Below are 20,867 nucleotides of genomic sequence, written 5' to 3' on the forward strand. Positions count from 1 at the left end.
AAAATATGAGTCTTCAGAGATCTCTTCATAGACATCAGATTAACTCACCTTCTGGTTTACAGATTTTTTTCTTTAATCCATCTTCCACATTTCTGTCAGACACACATTTCTAAAATATAGCTCTGATGGCATCATTTCTTTTGGTGACATAATATAAAATTCTGAATATTTTAAAGCATGGCCCTGGCTTTCTATCCAGCCTTCCCAATGAGTCCTTCTTCCCTCATTAATGTACTTTGTGTTTTAGATGCCAGGATACCGTTGACTGTTGTGATACATTAAGCCTTTTCATGCTGCCCCCACTATATGGAATAACTTCTTTTTTATACATGGAAAACCTCTGTCCATTTTTTAAGGTTAGGTCAAATGTTATCCACATAGTGGTTACAAAATTCCCAATATTTGTTAATCTTTTTCACATATGCACATACTACTATATAATTATGCACATCGTCAGCCATGTACATTAACTCTTGCTTATTGAACTCACAGAATATTTGAAAAGTCAGCAAGAGTAATGTCATTATATATGCCATTATAGATGCCTCTTTGGAAAAAAAGTCTTCATCTAACACTGTTTCATAGCTATACAAGGTCTGTTTCTGAGCTGAAGTTATTTCTAAATAGGTTTTCAATAGCTCTGTGACCAAAAGAGAACCTTTCAACGCCATATTGATCCAAATTGAAGAAATGTATTATTGACTATGCTGACAGGATTAAGATATTTATTTACCACCCACCAGTCTTGCTAAGGGGTTTCTTGACGTTTACTGCTAAATCATCTGTTTCTTGATGGCATGAAATGTTCTTGAAAACTCATCAGGAGGTTTGCATGATATATATTTAACAAAACCCAATGCAATGTTTCATTTAGAAGTTTTTCAAAGGTCCCACTTCTAACTGTCTTAAGTGTAAAAAAAAGGGGAACTTTTATATATGATACATGCAGAAAATCTTTAGAGAATACCAGAAAAACATTTCCAAATACTATTTTTAAAATGAACTTTTCTTGGCATGCATGGATGCCTTTCAAAAAGCACTTGTTTTTGTATTCATTGATAAAATAATGTCTTTATCTTGAGAGTGGCAGTTAAGTTTGCATATTTAGTTGGCTAAATATCTCCCAGGTAGCCTACTGCAGACAGCTATTTTCCCTTCTAACGTGTCTGAGGAAGAGTTCAAGATGAAGAGTATTAGCTCTGCCATTTTGTTTTTGTCTACCCGTGTTTGCAATTAATAATCCATGGTCTTTCAGGATAGTTTGTAAGTCCTTTGCTGATTGTATTAGTCTTAGTTTAATTAAAAATAAATAATATATTTGGTAAACCAGGCACATGTAAATGGCAAAATCCTGGAAGCTAAGAAAAGAACTCCAGTATATCATAACGTTTCAGAGAATGCCTCATACAGATGCCCTCAGACCATCAGATCATGGCATACACCTATGCTCAGTAAAACTTATTTCCTTTCTTATTTCTAAAAACAAAACCAGGGCACCTGGGTGGCTCAGTTGGTTAAGCTACTGCCTTTGGCTCAGGTCATGATCCTGGAGTCCTAGGATCGAGTCCCACATCAGGCCCCCTGTTCAGCAGGGAGTCTGCTTCTTCCTCTGACCCTCCCCCTCCCATGCTCATTCTCTCTCTCTCAAATAAATAAATAAAATCTTTTTTAAAAAATGAAATAAATAAAAACCAGTCCGTTAAAATCAATCAGTGTTTTATGTATGATTTCACTTAGCTGTGTATGTACCTTTGTCACCGCTCTTAGTACTTGGTACTTTAGTAGTTTACATATTGACAGAATATAAAGTTTTCTGGGGCAGGACATTAATTTTTGAATCCTAACAGAAAGCACAGAACTTGTATATAGATGATAATCGACACTTTATTATTAAAGTAGTGTATTAATCAATGGTTTTTTTCCCACTCAAATATAAACCCTAAAACCATACTTACTAACGCATTTGTATCTGATTTTTGCAGGTACTGGTCCAATTTGGTTGAATGAAGTATTTTGTTTTGGGAGAGAATCATCTATTGAAGACTGTACAATTAGACAGTGGGGTGTGAGAGGCTGTTCACACGCTGAAGATGCTGGAGTCACTTGCACTTTATAATGTATCCTATTTTCTTTTGCCTTTATGAATCATTGTTGCAAAATGATTTTATTATTTTGCTCCATTAAAAGCAGTTCAGTGAATAATTAAGAGATTAGGAATCTTGTCTAAGGAAAAGGAATATTTTGAAAAACACTGGATAAAATTTCATGCTTGCCATATATCTATATTTGAACCATTTCAACCTCTTTGGGTTTCTAAATGGAATTTCTAATATAATGACATACATCAAATGGAGCAGACTGCAGTTTAAAGCTTCTAGATTACAGATGCCAGTGATAATGGAAACACCTTCTAATCATTGGCTTCAGTTGATCTCTTCACAGGATGACAGTTTTTGTCATTTTTGTCTTCTTTGTAATCTATTTAATGGTTTTTAATTTAATTACTTTAATAATGAGAGGATTGGGAAGAACTTTGGGATTTTTTGTTTGTTTTGTTTTTTGTGCCAAGTTTGTGAAATCTCTAACCATACACATTTTTTGAGGAAACATTTTATCTGGCCATCGAGATCTCTGAATGTGCAGTGACTTGGCTGTTAGGTAGAAATGCTCATGATATATTCTGGACATGATGAAAAACTTAGCAGGAGATTTCACATGGTCAGTAATAACATGATGATTAAGAAAAACAACGTGGTTATTTTACATGGTCATGTATTGACAGTTTTTGTTTGTTTTTACTGAACCATAAGTTAGAAAAAGCAGTGCATCTGAGAAAAGGCACAAAACACTATATGTGTCTTGATAATTGGTGGATCAAAAATGTTATTTCAACATGGAGCTCAGTTGGATGTGCATTTTAAATTAAGTTGAATAGTTGTTATCTTTCTAGGAGACTGTGTTTAAAATGTAAATACACTTTCAAATGTAAATTACTCCGCTTTAAATTACAGCATGCAAATGTCTTGAGCACAGAAGCTAGTGTCAACTACCCTTCTTTGGAGTCTTTCATGAAGTCCACCAACAATTACAACCAGAAAGAGACAGAAAGAAAAAGAAAGAGAGATCTGCAGCCCTCAAGGGTCAGTGACCCTAAGCATGCCAAAACAGTACCTTACCAATGGTCAGCCCATCACCAGGGTATATCTTAGAGTGTGGAAGGCCACCTGGAACCCAGTGCCTGTCCCTGGCTGTCTAGGTATACAGGCAGAAAGACCAGTGATTGCTGTTGGAGCCCAATCGAATATAATCTAGCCCAGAGAAGAATATACTTTTCAAGTTTCCTAAGGCCAACCCAGAGGGGCATGTGATTAGAAAGTAGTACTAGTCTGAAATGGCTCTACTCTTCTTTCTTTCATGATGATAAGCAAAAACATGGGCTTATGTGTTTTTTTCAACTTCTGAAGTCTCACTTCACAAATAGTAACCAGAGAGTAGATTCCCTGCCTCTCACTTGCAAAGGCAAAAATGTTCTCTTGAAATTGGAACTATTGGAAATGGTCTGCTGAAGATGCCCTTTTATCATGTTACATTCTTCTGCTTGTTAAACATGAGTGATATTCTCCAGTGCAATTTTGTGACTAAGAGAATGGACTCACAATCTAGACAAACTGTCTCTAAACCCTGGCTCTACATTCAGCTGGTTATTAATTCCTTGGGCTCAGTTGCACTGTCTGGGTATTTCCTTCATATGGTAAACAAGATAGTATTAAAAAGAATACTTTGCAGGGACACCTGGGTGGTTCAGTCCATTAAGCATCTGCCTTTGGCTCAGGTCATGATCCCAGGGTCCTGGGATCAAGTCATGCATTGGCTCCTTGCTCAGCAGGGAGCCTGCTTCTCCCTCTGCCTGCTGCTCCCCCTACTTATGCTCTCTCTCTCTGACAAATAAAATCTTTAAAAAATTAAAAATAGAAAGAATCCATTGCATATCAGCCTATATGAGATGTCTGGGATCAGTGCCTATGGGTTGCACGTGCTGTATTGATGTAGGCTATATGGATACTGATTTTCCACCTATATACAGACATTTGTGTCTTTAAAACCAATAAAGCCCTTTTTGTAATTGAGTTACTCTACTAAACTTTGTCTAGTCTAGAAAAGAGCTTAACTGTGCCACTATATTTGGGAGCTTTCCTTTGAAATGGTGAATTGCATTAAGTCCTTCAAGAAGCAGTGATTTGAGGAAGGATGAAAGGGAGGAAAGGAGGGTGGGAGGGAGGGAAGGAGGGAAGGAAAAAAGAAAGACCACCCGACCAGAATTGGAATGGAATTGTTTTCCATTTGTCTAGCCATCTAGCATCAAAATAAATGCAGTGTGCATTAAAAAAAAAAAAATTAAAGAAAAGGGAGATAGAAAATAATATCAGTTGATATTTGTGAGCCAAACATATTTCCCCTCAGCTATCTGAATCAATATTTTCAAGTAAAAACTTACAATTTTTCCAAAAATTATGAACCATGGTAGTCTGTACTCAAAATATTCACTTGAGGCTTATACCTCTTAGAAATCATATAGTAATGCTTGTGATTAAGAGGGAAATGAAACATTTGAAGCCTCAGTTTTGTCTGTGTGATCAGGCTTGCTATGATGCTCATGCCTAGACCAACCACTGCCAAGAGATACAAACTGACCATCGTTGCATTAGAACAGTAAGAATTATCATGCTCCAGAGTTGGGAAAGCTCAAGGTTCACAAAGGTCAAGGGCCTATGTTCACTCAATGAAATCATGGTTCTGGCAGAGAACAGGGACAAGCGAATGGCTGTCAGGAAGACAGTTAACAGTGTTTCCACAGGAAGTACAATTAGGAGATCCTTATGTTGAGCTATTTTTTAATACATTGAAATGGAATGTAGGAATTTTAGGAATATATGTTTGGCACTAGATACAGGTTTTTATCAAGCATATAACCACAATATAGCCTGACTTTTTTAACTCTGCTTTTTCTTTAGTGGAATGTCAGGTAACAGATTTTTACATGGTTTTCTTTCATCGAATCAATCTTCTTGTAATATCACAAAACAGAACACTATTCCTTTCTGAGAGTTATCAGCTCTTCTGTTTTATGGAGTAGTTTAGGTTTCGAAGTTTGTTTATATCATTTAAAGTTATTTTTACACTTGTGATATCTGTTAACAAAGGGCTTGTTTTAGGTATAGATTATTTCAAATATTTACTTAAACAAACAAAAAAAAAAATTAAGGAGCATGACATCAGCAAAATGGTGGAATAGACAGCTCCACGTGCTCATTCCCCACAGAAACATTGAGAAACAAGTACGAACTGTCAGAACCAGCCTTGTCAGCCTCTGGAAAACAGTCAAAATTTTACAGCAACTAAGCAAATGCTGAGTCAAGAGAAGGGCAATTTCCAGACAGCAGGGAAGTTTTGTCGCATTTTTACTCACCCTTATCCTAAGCCACTCCTGGATTTGGTCTTGAGACAGCCACAGCCAAGGTTCCTAGTTGGGGACCCTCATCCCCGATTCCAGAGGACGCAGAGCAAACCTTCTTTGCAAATGCTTGTGTGTGTCAGTTCTCACTCCTGGGACGATTCCCTGAAGGACTGATGCAAGCCTGCATCCACCCCTGTTGTGCCTAACTTGGAACTCAAGCTGGAAAAGCAGCGTGCCTTGCTCAAAAATTCTGCAAACTGAATTAAGGACCCTTATATGCCGGGGTCCAAAGGTTACAGTTGAGACCTACCACAGACTGCACAAGGCCTGTTAGCAAAAGCTAGAGAGAGTTTCTTCGGACATTTTTAAAAAGCCATGTGTACAGAGGACTGCAGAAAACTGTACACATGCCCAGGGCAAGATACGTGCGCATCTACGAACACCAGGACAGGTGGCTTTTGTTGTTACTGTTGTTACTGTCTTTGTTTGGTTATGCGGTGGTGGTTTTTTTTTTTTTNTTTTGGGTGGGGGGGGGGGGGGGGCTTGTTTTTGGTTTCTAGTTCCTGGCATTCAAAAACACTAGTGGAACACAAGCTAAGCAACAGAGACTTCAGTGACCTCCTGCAACAAGAAACACGGTCTTCGCAAAATTAGTTCAGGGAAGTAACTAAGCAAATAGACTACTACAGCCTTCAAGGAAGAAAAATAGAACAAACCATAGTGAAGGGGGATAATCTGCCTTCCGGGGTTACCACATGATATTCAAAGGTCCAATTTTCAACAATGACCAAAAATCACAAAGCATACAGAGAAACAGGAAAGTAACCCAGTGAAAAGAACAAAATAAACTGACAGAAAATGGTCCCTGAGGAAGCCAGGGTTGGACATACTCAACAAAATAAAACAACTGCTTAAATATGATTTTTTTAAAAAGACTAAGAACTCAAGGCCATCAGAAATAATGTATTAAAATGAGGATATCAATAAAAAGATAGAAATTACAAAACAAGAAAAAAGAGCCAAACAGAAATTTTGGAGCTAAAATGTGCAATTACCAATGTGAAAAAATTCACTGGAAGAGTTTAGCAGCAGATAGGAACAAGCAGAAGAAAGAATCAGCGAATCTAAAGATAGGACAATTGAACTTACTGAAGCTGAGAAGCAGAAAGAAAAATAAACTGAGGAAAAGTAAAGAGTCTAAGGTACCTATGGGACATCATCTGCTGGTCCAAACTATGCATAGCGTCCCAGAAATACATACATGTGTATGTATACACACACACACACACACACAGAGGAGGAGGGAAAGCATCTTCACTAGGACTACATTTCCCAGAATTCTCTTTCCTACATTGTTCTGGCTCAACATGGACCACACGAGACGTTTTGCGTGGGAGCTTAGCCACAGCCACAGTTCATGTTCAGAAAGTCACTTCAGGGACAGCAAGATCTGATACGAGTCTCCACTGATGGTCACTCCTCTGCTGGCTCACCAGCTTTGCAGGACAGCAGAACCTGGAGCTCCTAGAGTGCCCTCTGGAGCCTCCTTGGGTTCCTCTCACTCCTGAGCCAGGTACATGGTCCTCTCCTTGAGGAACTCATCACCTTCTCCGGCAGGCCACCTGGACCATCAAGTTGAAGGCAGTGAGAAGGGGCGTCTGGGGGGCTCCTTTGGTTGAGACTTTGATTCAAGTCATGATCCCGGGGTCCTGGTATCGAACCCCGCATCGGGCTCCCCGCTCAGTGGGGAGCCTGCTTCTCCCTCTACCCTCCCCCTGCTCGTGATCTCTCTCTCTCACTTTCTCTCTCAAATAAATTTATTTTTTTTAAGGCAGTGAGAAAGAAATGCAGGCTCCAGCTCATGTGCGTGGGTTTCAGTTTGCCCTTGTTCTGTGTCTGTGTCCAACTTCCTTCTCAGCTGCTGACCCCGCTGACTTCAGAGCACGCAGCACCAGGCACTGAAACAGAAGACTTGCACAGACTACTTAACCAGCAACCCCAATCCACTATTGTGTAAGATCAAACCTCTTAAAGGGAGAAAAGGAAGAGGAGCTCTGGATTTTGAGCCAGTGGCCTTGGGCAGAAAAATGGACAGAAGAATAAGGGTATTTAATAATTGCAGTTGTGGGCTTGATATGTGGGGTCTCTTCCAGTTTATAAAACATACAAGCAAAAACTGAAATTATTTCCAATTACTTTGGCTGCTGAACTGTGCTTTCTGAAGGCAACGCTCTCTGAGACTGAAACACACAGACGCAGGTTTTAACCGTTACATAAAGTATCAAACTTTTGTGCTGTAGGTCTTTCTACAAAAGTGTGAACTGCACCAAGAATTTTAAAGAGGGGATTGACTGTATTACTTTAATAACTCTGAAATTGAATGTGACCCTTAAAGCTCTTTGGGGTTCCCTGAATGAAAAACTTTAGAATTCCATGCCTAGAGGAGTTTTAGGTGAGGGAGAAAAACAACACTGAAATACACTTGCTAGTCATCCATTATGAACGTCCCTAGGGCCAGTTAAGTTCACTCAAACCTGTAAAACATTGCTGGGTTTTGTTTCGTTTTGTTTTTTTCCAGAAAACCTCTCCGATTGCTTCATGCTTGCAACACTACGCTAAAAAGACTGATAAAATTTCTGACATAAATTGTTCATTTATTTTCTTTTGTCAAATGGCATAGAATTGTCCCATTCTAAGGGTTCTATGGCAGAATACATTGAAAACAGCTACTATCGTGACTAAGCAGCTGTTAGGGAAGTCAGCTGCCAGACTGATTGGGGATAAAAAGGATAACCTGCGAGGGTTTCAAACAAGAGAAAAGAGGGAAAGGAGGGAGGGAGAGAAAGAGAGATCCGAAGAACAGCAAATGTGTTAATCATCTCTTCATTCTATGCTGAAAATTTTGAACGAGGAGGTAGGTCGGTTTGTGTTATTTTTAAACATCTTATGCTAAAGAAATGAGGTAACAAATGAGTTGGGGGAGAAAAGGGTTGTGGAACTGTAGTGGCAGACAATTATATTTATCTTAGCATTCAAGTTCTAAATTGAAATCCTACTCAAAAACAGTTTCGTTCCACATTGCCGTAGTGAGGGGATCAAGAACTTTAAGGGAATAAATTTATCATAAAAACTTCCTACCAGTGACTGTGTACTCAAATTATATCTGGGGAAGATATCCACCCATAAACTTGACGTATGCTCACATAGAGACACCAGAAAAGCATTTCTTGTTGTTTTTCATTTTAAAATAGAATTACAATATTTTCTTTGATATTGAGAAATTATGTCATATTAAGATAAAGCACAAAGGCCTAACATTCTCTGTGGCTTATGCTCTTCTTGTAAAAATGAACTTAATTCGTTATTATTTGCCAAGTGCCTTCTACTCGAATAAGGAGAGCTGTGTTATTTCAGGAAAAAGGCTGATATTTATTAGGAAGCTGTAGGATGTGGTCAGTGTAGCGGCCTGGAGGGGAAGACCCCTCTGTCCCGGCTCTGTCTCATGCTGCCAGCACATTCTTTAGGGAAATCCTTACACCCGAACACAGGAAGTGTGAATGATTCTATGTGACTTCGCTAACTCAGGGTGTGCTTGTCAGGACCAGAAGTGAACGTGAATTACTGACTGGTCGGAAGTGACTCATTTTCAGGCAGGCCTCCTATTTACTAGCCTCTCCACATTCGACAGTGTTAAAAAAAAAGAAAAGAAAAGAAAAGAAACAATTACTTTGAAGTGGTTTTGTTTTCAAGACTGTTTCCTTTTCATTTTGATGTGACTCTGAGACCCCCTCCCCCCAACATCATGGCTTCATTCAAGTCAAAGCTATAAGAATGCCCTGTATATAGAGAGTCCACTATGTATCTAGAACTTTTCATTTACTCAGAATAGGGAGAAATGCTGTGTCAATCAGCTTAGTCTAATTTAGTGAAGGAATGATCTTATAAACTGAAAACCACATAAAACAATAAGAGAATGTTTCCAAGGCCTCCTGAGTGGTACTTGGCTTGCCTGGTAGAGACACTCAGCTCTTGACAACCACAGGAGTCCCGAGAAAGAAAAAGGGGAGAGAAAGAGGAATTTTCACAGAGACTGATCCTAAGCAGAGCCCTCGCAGAAATCCCAGATCAAGAAGCATTGGCCAAAATACTCCCAGATGAATCTGCCTGCTCTGCCTTCCAAAGTTTTAAGCCCTTTCCTAGTAATCCCTTTTTTCTCTTTACATAGTTCTTTCCCTGTTTCTTTACTTTCCTCCTCTCCAGAAAAGGCTTGGGGTTTAATTTAAAAGCTGTTAGACTAAAACTGGCCAGTCCTCGAGATCGCCTGCCAAGGACTTAATCCAAACCACTCACTCATCGTGGGTCAGCCAGCATCTGACACAGCACTGGCTCACCCCGGGCGGGCTGTGGAAAGTTACAGAGAAGTAACAAACCCGAAAGCAGAAGGGCAGAAACTTGAGCCCTTCTTAAGGAAGTGGTTATGATCTGAAGGAGAAAAATGTGGTTTGCCACAGAGATTTTATAAGCAGGGCCACAGAAGGATAAAATTTGACCAACCTGAAGAGAACATGACGAGCTGAAAACAAGCCGATTGCTCCAAGAAAAAAACTCCAACTCGGGAGATTTTAATTGAATTTAAGAGGCATCTGGGAACCACTGCAAAGTCGAGGAAAGGGAAGTGATATATCTAGTGACGATCCTGGCTAGAAGAAAAGCTGGTTATATGCAGACTTGAGGGACTGGTGGTACGTAATACCAGGCATCCATTAGCTCGATTATGGGTTTATTTAAACTGAAACCGATAATGCTCTCTATTGCTCCACAGATTAAAGCAGGTCACTAAGTCTGGACCTGATGCCCCTGTTGATTAGCATGAAATTAAGTAAGCCAATGGCACTTTCTATGCTTTAACATTTTTTTTATCTTCAAAATAATACATTTACACCTTGACTCCTACTTCAGTGTCACTGTTAAGATAAAATTAGAATCGGATATGAAAATCTGTGGAAGCTGCACAGCCTAATAGCTTTTTGGGTTGTTTTTTTTTTAAGATTTTATTTATTTATTTGACACAGAGAGAGAGAGCACAAGCAGGGGGAGCAGCAGGCAGAGGCAGAGGCAGAAGCAGGCTCCCGCTGAGCAGCGAGCCAGATGCAGGACTTGATCACAGGACACTGGGGTCATGACCTGAGCCAAAGGCAGCTGCTTAACAGACTGAGCCACCCTGGTACCCCACAGCCTAACATTTAAATTAGCATTATTATTATTATTGCTGTCCAGGAAGAGAAGGTGAGAGAGAAGCAGAAAAAACTTGACTCTATTTCACACTCAAGGCATGAGTCTAGCTTGGTATAATTCTGAGTATAAAATTATGTGTATAGGATAAATTTTTAATATATGATAATATAAGTTTCTTACTGGTTTTGATTAATCACTGTGGCATAATTACCTTGCTTTATTGTATAATTCATGTTATGACATTACCAGGTGCCTGCCTCATTAGTAATAGAGACGCTGCTTTAATTTCCATATTTTGCTTAAAAGGCTTAAGCAAGGCCCACCTTGGCCTATTGAAGGCACAGTTTTGTGTGGAAAGCTTTAGGAAAAGAATTTTTGGCACAGGCTGTGATTGCCGATTCCTCTCTCACTTACCAGTACCTCCTATTGTTTAGGTCTTCTGGTCAGATGTGAGTTTGGGGCTGCTTCCACCAGATAGGGGTTTTAACTCCGTAAACCTCAATCCACAATCATCAGTTGTCTTACCTGTATATATGTGGGTAAAAAAAGTACTTACAGACTTCTGGTTCAAATCCATAAAATAATGTGAGAGCACTTGAGGATAATTTTTAAAGGTTGGTATTATATAAGAAATCATTTAGAAAGAAGGGTTTCTCAACATCAAAATAGTGAAGGGGACTTTATTAAAACCTTTAATAACAAGGTTGATGGACAGAGTTCTATCTAATTTGTGGTTGTTGAAATTCTGGCTTCCAAGCTCTAGCGTCTCAAAAAATACACTTTTAGGACATGAAATTGCATAGTAGGATGCTAATTTAAGGAATTCGTCATTTTGAGGGATTATAAATGTGTTTTTATGGCGATCAGAAGTTCTTTATGATCCGGATATATATTATTTTCATGCCAGATCCATACTGAATTACAAAATGGGAAGATGTGGCTTATAGACAATTTCTCTTTGTTCTAATGTTCTTGGAACTGGGAAATGTTTTAAAATTAAATCATTTACATTTACATTAAATGGATTCATTTCCTTCTCTACCAGTAGAGGGAGACCTAAGTCCATCCCTCCCAGTCTGGGCAGGAATTTTACTGGAGAGAACAATCAGAACTAAGGCTTTACCTAAGTTCAACCCAGGGTTCCCCAACCTGCTTTCTCTGAATTCGTTAAATTTAGGATTCATCTTAGAGTTTGAAGAATACATTTCTTTTCCTTCATTGCCTCATTATGGACACCATTTGAATTCCATCATACCCAAAATATCACAAACACAGAGCCTGAGATTTCAAAGAAACCGGTAAGATTCCCAATAACTCAGAACCAAATAGTAAGTGTCCCTGTTGTTGAAGTCCCCTACCATTGGGAATGTCTTCTTGGTTGACCTTACTTCCCCTTTGCTTCTCAGATACCTACCGCTTGCTCTTTCTTCTCAGGCTCTGACGTAGTGCCCGATGCCTGTTAATTATCCCTCACAGATCATTTTATTTCATCTTTCTTTTGCTATGTCCCTCACCAAGGAGTCTTACTTTTCTTTAAATCTGACCAACGTTGACCCAATAGAGTTACTCTGAGAAGATCTGTTATGAGCTGCTACTCTTACAGTTTAGTTTTGAAGAGAGAACACCACTAAACATTTATTAAGAACTCAAAATAGGCAAGCATTTATCTGGGTTCTATGAGGAAAACAAAAATGAGTAAAATATAACAGTTAAACAAGAGATGGACAGGAAGAATCACCACAGTGCTAGATCTAGGAGCTCATTATTCATAATCTGCGGAAGGCGTGAGCAAATTGATAGTCTCTTTTGCTTTTAGTGACTCAGTCTGGGTAGTTGTTGAAAAAAGGCTGAACACACATTAGAAACTCAATCTCCATCAAGCAGGTGTGATATCAAATCAGAGTGAGGCCATAATCCCGGCACAAAGGCTTTCCAGGACCTTGCTGGCAGTGTATGGTCCCAGGTAGTCCCTGCCAGCAACGTCTCTGTTTCAGTCCAGTGGGTGCCTCTGGGCCAGTAAACCTGAGTGTTCCCTTGCTTACATCAATTTCCTCTATCCTGATCTCTGATTTTGTAACTTATTATTTGGACCCCAGTGGATTATCCATCCTCTTTATCTCAGCATTCAAAAGGGACGGAGCTCTCTTCACCCACCCCATCACTCTCACACACCTTGATCCTGCAGTATCTCTCCAGCTATCATTTGAAAGTAGTTCGACTCCTTTATCACTTTATTCTACTGGTAATGTAACACATAACATCGCAGACCAGTGCTTCTGAACAATGCTCCATTTACAAGACAATGTGAGTAACTACTAGTTCAAGCACAGAATGGTTAATAGACCATAAAAAGGTTTTTGTTCATATAAAGTATCATTCATTGCTTTCCTATCATACCCTTTATCTAAGCACTGTGTTAATGTCTCTATGGGGTAATAATTTCATTTTTGAACTTTAAGATAAGCATTTAAATGACTCAGGTATCTGCTTAGCTGAGGAGCCATAACCTTTCCTGAGTGTGGGTACCAGGCACTATTAACTGGGCTCTCTGAACACTTTGTGACTCCTCACAGCACATTTGCACAAATTAAAACTAATGGAAAACAGTTTACAGCTTAAATAGTAGACGACTATAAATAAATATAACAACTTAATTATAAAACTTTTTCTCTAGCTGAGTGTTCTCTCAAATAATAATGGTGGCATCTCGGAATCAATATCTTTCATAAGATGGAAATGGATAGAAGACACTGGATCTAATTAGAAATGCAAAAGAGAGAAAGAAAACTGTTGGTTTCTCAGCATTTGCAATTTCTGAGCATTTATCAGGAAGGCAGAGTAGCAGAAGGAGGTGAAGGATGACACCCCCATTCCAGCCCAAGCAGAATGAGACCCTAAGGTGGGCCCGGCTGCTGAGCGAGCTTTGTCAAGGTTCAGACATACACTTTGCATTTAGATATTTGAAATGATTTCAGTGGATGGCCCAGCCTGTAGAGGAAACAGAGAGATGAGGAATTTAAGTGCATAGGATGGTAAGTGAAAAGTCCCACTGGAAGGAACACAGCATCCGAGGTGCAGGAAACCTAGCTTCAAATCCTGACTGCATTTCACAATTTGACTACTCATGGAGCCTTAGGCAGATCATTCAACCTTGCATAGACTCACTGGTCTTATCGCATAGCAATGTCATCATAATTATAAAGAACCATGGTAGTCTACCTCATTGGACACTTCACTAAAGGTTGTGCACTGTAGTCTGGTTCAGGGCTTGGAATAGCAGACCAGATGTCAGCATATTTGGTCTTAAATAATAGAATTGAGGCTTCCAGACCAAAGGTGAAGCAGGGAGGGTCATGGGAAGAGAATAGGGCCTATGAAAACTCAAACTGATATTGTCAAGGGAATAAAACAAGTGGCTCTGGGCCACCTCGGAGCCTGCAAAGCTGGGGCAGAACCGAAGTGGGATGAGCTAGATCACCCCAAGTGCGGTGAGCGATTGGGGTCGTACCATTCAGCCTTGGGACACGATGACCCGCTGAGCTCTGCAGAAAGGATTGTAAGCACAGTATCCCACAGGAGCCGAGGAGTTGGCACTGCTGCCGTGTCCCAGCCTAACCTAACCAAGGCAGCAATTACATCCTAAGGGATTTTATATTCTTCTGCCTGGAGGTTGTTCCAGAATAGCCTGTCTCAAGGTGAGATTGGTATTCAAACTAAAGGCTGTTTTGTAAGCAAAAAGAGATTACTCATTCTTGACTTCCCTTATAGATTTACAAATAAACTCTTCCGATATTTCTCTACCAAGCCCTTTGAAAATGGTCTTCATTACTTAGGGGTCAGTTGCTAGGCAGTTTCTACTAGGTTGTGTTTCTTGCAATAGTTTCTTGTCTAGACAGCTTGGTGTTGCTGAAGTGCCATCTCCAGAGTCTCAGAAGTTTCCATAGGACCTGTCTCACTGATAGCATCCAAAGGCAGTGGCTGATATGTTGAAAAGCCAAGAGCCCAGGACGAAAACCAGATTTTTGATTCCAGGTTTACACAACGGGTCTGTATGCCATTCCTGAGCTCAGCCACTGTGTGATCCTACCTCACTGGTTCCTTAGCCTCTTTCTGCAGGTGGGACTCAGGAATCCTGCTCTTTGCCCTTTATTTCCCCGCAACCTAAATCTTTGCTAAGTGAGGGTGGTGGAAGACCGGAAGTGTGGTTCTGCTTCAGTAGGTCCTCAGAAGTTCTGGCCTTGCATGGTTATGACATCATTCCTTCTGCTGCTTTTCATGCTTTTTAGGTAGAGAAGAGCATGAATTAAGCACGTACTCAGAGATATATGCTAGTCCCTATGTTTAACCTCTCTACCCCAAAAGCAATCAGAAATATGATTTTTTTAACCATAAGTATTTATGAAAAATCTCATAAAAATATGATCACTTCAGAAGAAAATTACAAAACTCTTTGAAAGGCATTGATTTTGTTCTGTGTTTTGTTTGGGTGGTCCAAGAGGCAGATATCAAAACGCACTTGTAGTGAAATAGATGAGGGGAATGTGTAAGGGATAAAGGGGAAAGAAAGTAGGAGAGTGTAGACTGTGACATGGGACTGATACCTGTGGAGGGAAAGTGAAGGGAGAAGAGGGTTGGGTAGGAATAGCCTTGGACCACAAAGCAGTTCTGAGAAAGTTTCTTCCAGGCCAATGGGGAGTCCCTGAGCCAAAGTTCCCTGCCAGAGGAGACCTGAATTAAGCCAGAATGATCTGCCTTAGGACCCCACTATGCTCAAGCATCAGCCAGGAGCAGCCTGGGGCAAGTGCAACATCACCTTCCTAAATGTGGTGCTGGATCCAGAGGGATAGCAACTGGGGCCTTCATCAGTCTACTATGTCCTCTACAGTAAGAGAGTGAGAAGTGCATGTTCATGGTCCCTACAACATATAGCCACAAAAAAAGGAGCACGAGATTTCATCTTGATGAATAGAGAGATTGGTTTAGGAAGAATTGAGATTTTTTTTAAATGAAATCCAATCTAGGGTCACATAATTCCAATTAAAATGGCACAGGATTTTAAAATCTGTGTGTTGTTCATTTTTATTCTTGGTTTTTGTAGAACTTAGGCTGACTCCAGAATTAAATGGAAAAGAAAAAGAAAACAGACACCCCTGAAGAAGAAAGAATGGGTGGGAAATCTGCTTCTCCAAATATGAAAGTATTGTAGCACTATACTAATGAAGAAAAGATAGTAGCAGTTCTGGAATAGACAAATAGAAGAGTGGAATAGAATTTAGAGGCTGGAGTAGAGCAGCACATATGTGGAAGCTTGATATATGATAGAAAGTTGTAAAGGATGTTCTTAATTATTATGCTGAGAAAACTAGTCATCTATATATGGGAACCAAAACTGAAATCACTTCCTGATTTATACCAAACACAAAAATCAATTCCTGGTCAATTAAAGATTGAAATGTTAGAGACAGCCTATACAAGGAGAAGAAAAAATAATGCAGAAGGATATCTTTATAACTTCCTTGTAAGTATATACTTCTTGAATGGGACCTCAAAAAACATGAATTATAATGAAAAGATTGATACATTTTACTGCATTAAAAATATTTATAGGCATCTAAATATATAAAGAAAAGACAAGCCAAAAATTGGAATGCATATAATAAGACAATAATTGGTTTCCATAAAACTAGGAAGCAAGTAAAATCAATATAGAGGGAAACAAATGACTCAGTAGGAAAATAGACAAAAGATATGACAGGGAACAAACCAAGTGGTAACTAAGAAAGCAAACAAAACCACAATAAAATATCACTTAACTTTGGGGAAAATGTAAAAAGTGTAACAGTTGCAAGGGTGGAGAAAAGAGAATTCTGTTTCCAATGGGAATCTAAGTTATAACGATCAATTTGTTGAGCAAATTTTCATTATCCAATAAATTTTAAAAACGCACATTCCTTGTAACCATCTATTACACTCACAGGTTTTAACCTTATAGAAAATGGCATCACAGAATTGTTTGTAGTAGCACTGGAAAAAATCAACTGACAGATAAAGTTTTAAACTTTTTAAAACTTTTAAAAAGTTGTGGTGAGAATTTAGACAGAATCCCATCATGGCAAGTTAAACAATACTTTCCTGCCCTACAGTTAAATAAAAGTGAGCTACATTAACGATGGCCCTGTTAAATGATATTGAGAAGAAGCAAAGTAAGTTAGACTGCCCTGAGAAATAACTGCTTCTGGAAATAAGCCTGAGACTCATCTAAAGTAATCTGCTTTTAAACCTTACGGTTCTACCATTTCAACACTATCAGACTCATGAGTATTCTCTTTAAGACCCTTACTCTGTGCCCCCAAGGCCAGAGACATAATGTTAAACCCTGTCTAGTCTCAAACTTTTCTGCCTTGCAAGGACCACCCTAAAATCATCCAGCCCAGTTCCTAAAACTAGAAATATCTTCCTTCGCTTTCCCTTCTGAAACATTTTTTTTTAAAGATTTTATTTATTTATTTGACAGAGATAGAGACAGCCAGCGAGAGAGGGAACACAAGCAGGGGGAGTGGGAGAGGAAGAAGCAGGCTCCCAGCAGAGGAGCCCGATGTGGGGCTCAATCCCATAACGCCGGGATCATGCCCTGAGCCGAAGGCAGATTAACCGCTATGCCACCCAGGCGCCCCCTGAAACATTTTTAAAATGATGTCAGTCTTGTTCTCTACTTTACTGAAGTAAGTCCAATAAACTTTACTTGATCAACAAGTCTTTAGGGTGGTCTTTGGGGCAATCAACAGTAATATATTTAAACAATGAATATACTATGAAAAGAAATTGTTTAGAGTTGCATGTACCAATATGAATAAACGTCACATAGTACTGACTTAAAAATAATAGCAATAAAACAAAGGTTGCTATAGAGAAATAGTATAGGTCTACATATATAAAATTTAAATAAATGCAAATCAAAAGTATAATTTATTTAAGGATACATACAAATGCGATCAAAATTGAGCAAATGCAGATAATATACACCAAATTGAGGACTGGGGGAATGAGAGAGATGGGATTGCAGTCAGGGAATACAGAGAAAGTTTTAACTGTATTTGTCATGTTTTAACTCCCAAGATAGGTGGTAGCCTCCTAGGAGTTCATCACATTATTGTTTAAGCCTCTTTTGCCATTTTAATTCATTAATAATTGTAAAGGAAAAGGTATTGTTAGGGTACGGTATTTGGAGGTAATTGCAGAAAGAGGGACGATAGTATCAAATGCTGTAGAGTGTTCAAAAATAAAAAGTAAAAAGCATCCTTTGGCTTTTAGGATCCAGTAAATTCTTGTTAATATGGTGACAGTGATTGGGGCACATGGGTGGCTCCGTTGGTTAAGCATCTGACTCTTGATTTCAGCACAGGTCATGATCTCAGGGTTGTGAGATAGAGCCCCACGTTGGGCTCCATGCTGAGCGTGGAGCCTGCCTAAGATTCGCTCCCTCTCCCTGTGCCCCTCCCCCTCCACATGTGTGCTCTCCTTCTCTCTCCGAATTAATAATAAATAAAAATTTTCAAAAATGGCAGTGTAATGGGAAGGATGGAGGATGAGAAGAGATTGGAAACTGTGGAGGTAGAGACGGGATGGCTTTAAAAAACAAAATTCAACAGAGCAAATTTGAAGATCTAAACTGGCTTTTTAAATGATTGATGAATCAGGCAGTATCCCATCTAAGTAAGGGGAGCTCTACTGAGCCGTAGGAAAGGAAAGGTTTTTAAAGCCAGAAAGGGAGATAAAAAAAAAAAAAAGAATGTATTAGCAAAGAACGTATTGTTTTAGGAAAGGTTGCCCTCCTAAGAGAAATGGACGGGGATGGATTATCTCCTGGTTTGGCCCCTTTCGAAGTTGTATTCCTGCGGGGGTGGGAAGGGTGGTTTGAAAGTGCGGTTAGGTTAGGTATTAAGCTTTGGTTTACTGTGATGGGACCTGAACCTAAGTGACTCCATTTTGGGCCTGCGGTTTTCTTTTTAACAATATAGACCACTTTTAGGAAAGAACGATTTTACTCCATCTTAATTCTGTTGTATGATGGTCTGGGCACAGTTCAAAAGCAAACCTACCGTGAAGTGGTTTATCATGTCTGCTCTTCTCCATGTACACGACCACACTTTAAACCAACAGACAATGTAATCAGCCCCTCTACTGAGAGGCCGCAAAAGCACAAGTATTTGTAGTCGAGTGTTTTGCATTTTTAGAGACCATAATTGCTTTGACTACAGGCCACTTTACATAAATAAGAAACAGCCAAAAAAAGGTCAACAGGGCGGTTACAGTGGAGTAAATTTACTTAAGAGTTTCTAGTTGTTGACTTAGCTGTTGGGGGACAGGAGGCCAAGGGGAGCTGGAGAGGGATAGATCCAGGAATCAGGAAGAGACTAGAGAAAAGCAGGAGAAATAAAATAGTATGAGAAGTGAGGATTAGGAAAAGCCTTCCTCAATTTGCAATTACTGACCCATGAGAGCACATTTAATACTTCCTTTGCCTTCAATAAATACATTCACAATGAAAAACACATTATCTGTGCATAACACATTGTAAAACTATGTGCTCTCTTCTCGAAGCAGCCAAGCTCAACTATTTAACTAAACGCTTACAAAAATGCTAACCCTGTGGCGGCAACGTCTGTATAACAGTGTGTACAGTTCTGTATAAAGTTCTGTAGAGCAAGTGAAGTCAGAAATAAATTATCACAAATGAAGGTTAAACTGCAACATCGTACTAAAATATAAAGGTGGCAAGTAAGCATTTAATAGTAATAATCAAACTGAAATGTAGTTGTTGATCTGCTCTTACCGGAGTTACTGGGTTTAACAAGTAATAATACAGAATGGCCAGTTAAATTTTTATTTCAAATAGACAAAAAATACATATTGAAGTCTAAGTATGTTCCATGCAATATTTAGGACGTACATTAAAATCATAATTTGTGGATTACATAAACTTTGAATTTAACTGAGCTTTCTGTATTTTATCTGGCAGCCCTAGTTTGTAAGATGCTCCTACTGGTTTTCCAACTGAATTAAACAATTATGTTCTTTCTCTTTCTCACCCTTAATTTCATTTTCAATTTCCCTGTCATATCTTTCTGACTTTCCTACATTGTACTTCTTTCTGTGAAGTAACAAACTGAATAAGGTTTCATTGCTCCAAGATCTTATATTTTAGACTAATGGCTTTACTCACAATCTTCTCTGAATTATCTAGTCGTGCTTTATTTGATGTATCTGGTAATAAATTTCATTAGCATGCTAGTCCTCCACAAAATTAATTTTGTTCAGAAGACCTGGTCCTGGATTTTATGTCTTTGATTGAAGGGGAGGAAAACAAGTATTTTTTTCCTCTACCCATCTTAGGTTCACTGGCTGGGGCACCGCAAATGAGAGACAAAAGACAAGTTAACAAGAGAAAAACAAACAGAAGTTTCATTCATGCATGCACAGCCCAAACATCCAGGAGTGCCCAGTGATGACTACCTCAAAGGGGTGGTTAGAACCTGAACTTACCTAGCATCTTAACAAGGGAACAATACATTTCCAGGAAGTGATAAGACAAAGGAAAAGGACTTTGCATTCCTAAGGGTGACCAATTGTAGAAAACTAAACATATGGGGAAATTAATGGAAGGTAAGGGTTAGTGAAGTTGGTCATGTAGATTCCTCTGGAATCATATATGGGCTGATTAGGTCTAGAGTTGTCTTTGGTGGTTAACTTCTGTCTTCCTAATGGGGGGGCCACCAGGCGGCACCTTCACAAATTTGCGCCCTGCTTTTAGGCAATTATGGGGAGGGCATGAAGTTCTCGTGTCGGCTTCTTCTGAATCGCCTTTGGTCTAAAATAATCCTCATGCCACAGGGACCTATTTGGGGTAGTATGTTCTGTTCCCTTTGAAATGTTGGCCTTTGAGTAAACACAGTTGAAAAACACTGTATAGTTATACCACCATTGTTTTCATTAAAGAAACAAGCAGTGTTATCTTAGCACAAACAAGCAATTTTTAAAATTAAAATAATTATTTTGAATCTGCTCTGTGGAGTAGACATGGTTAAATATATTCATAAAGATTAATTTTTCAAAAGTAGCTCGTATGAAACTATGTACAATTTCCATCAATCCCTCTTTGTAAGCAAAGGTATGGTAA

The 20,867-nt window shown here is 39.1% G+C and overlaps 1 protein-coding gene and 1 long non-coding RNA gene across 15 annotated transcripts in view; both read left to right on the forward strand.

The window, feature by feature from the left end:
* Positions 1 to 4,127, forward strand: part of MSR1 (macrophage scavenger receptor 1) — a 76,006-nt gene extending 71,879 nt beyond the window's left edge. For 2 of the 4 annotated variants that reach the window (XM_002928609.4, XM_011236450.3), the window contains one exon: positions 1,983 to 4,127. In XM_002928609.4, coding sequence (XP_002928655.1) covers positions 1,983 to 2,116 — 134 coding nt within the window. In that variant the 3' untranslated portion in view covers positions 2,117 to 4,127. The remainder of the gene's footprint in view (positions 1 to 1,982) is intronic. The other 2 variants (XM_034647482.1, XM_034647483.1) reach the window with 2 other exon arrangements.
* A 4,075-nt stretch (positions 4,128 to 8,202) lies between these two features.
* The window catches only part of LOC105241731, a 246,563-nt gene continuing 233,898 nt past the window's right edge, over positions 8,203 to 20,867 (forward strand). For 3 of the 11 annotated variants that reach the window (XR_004621900.1, XR_004621901.1, XR_004621903.1), the window contains exon 1: positions 8,212 to 8,369. This is a non-coding gene — a long non-coding RNA (uncharacterized LOC105241731). Of the gene's footprint in view, positions 8,370 to 20,867 lie in introns of all 11 variants that reach the window. The other 8 variants (XR_004621896.1, XR_004621897.1, XR_002144474.2 and 5 more) reach the window with 6 other exon arrangements.

This window comes from Ailuropoda melanoleuca, chromosome 18 (genome assembly GCF_002007445.2).
Source record: "Ailuropoda melanoleuca isolate Jingjing chromosome 18, ASM200744v2, whole genome shotgun sequence".
Lineage (NCBI taxonomy): Eukaryota > Metazoa > Chordata > Mammalia > Carnivora > Ursidae > Ailuropoda > Ailuropoda melanoleuca.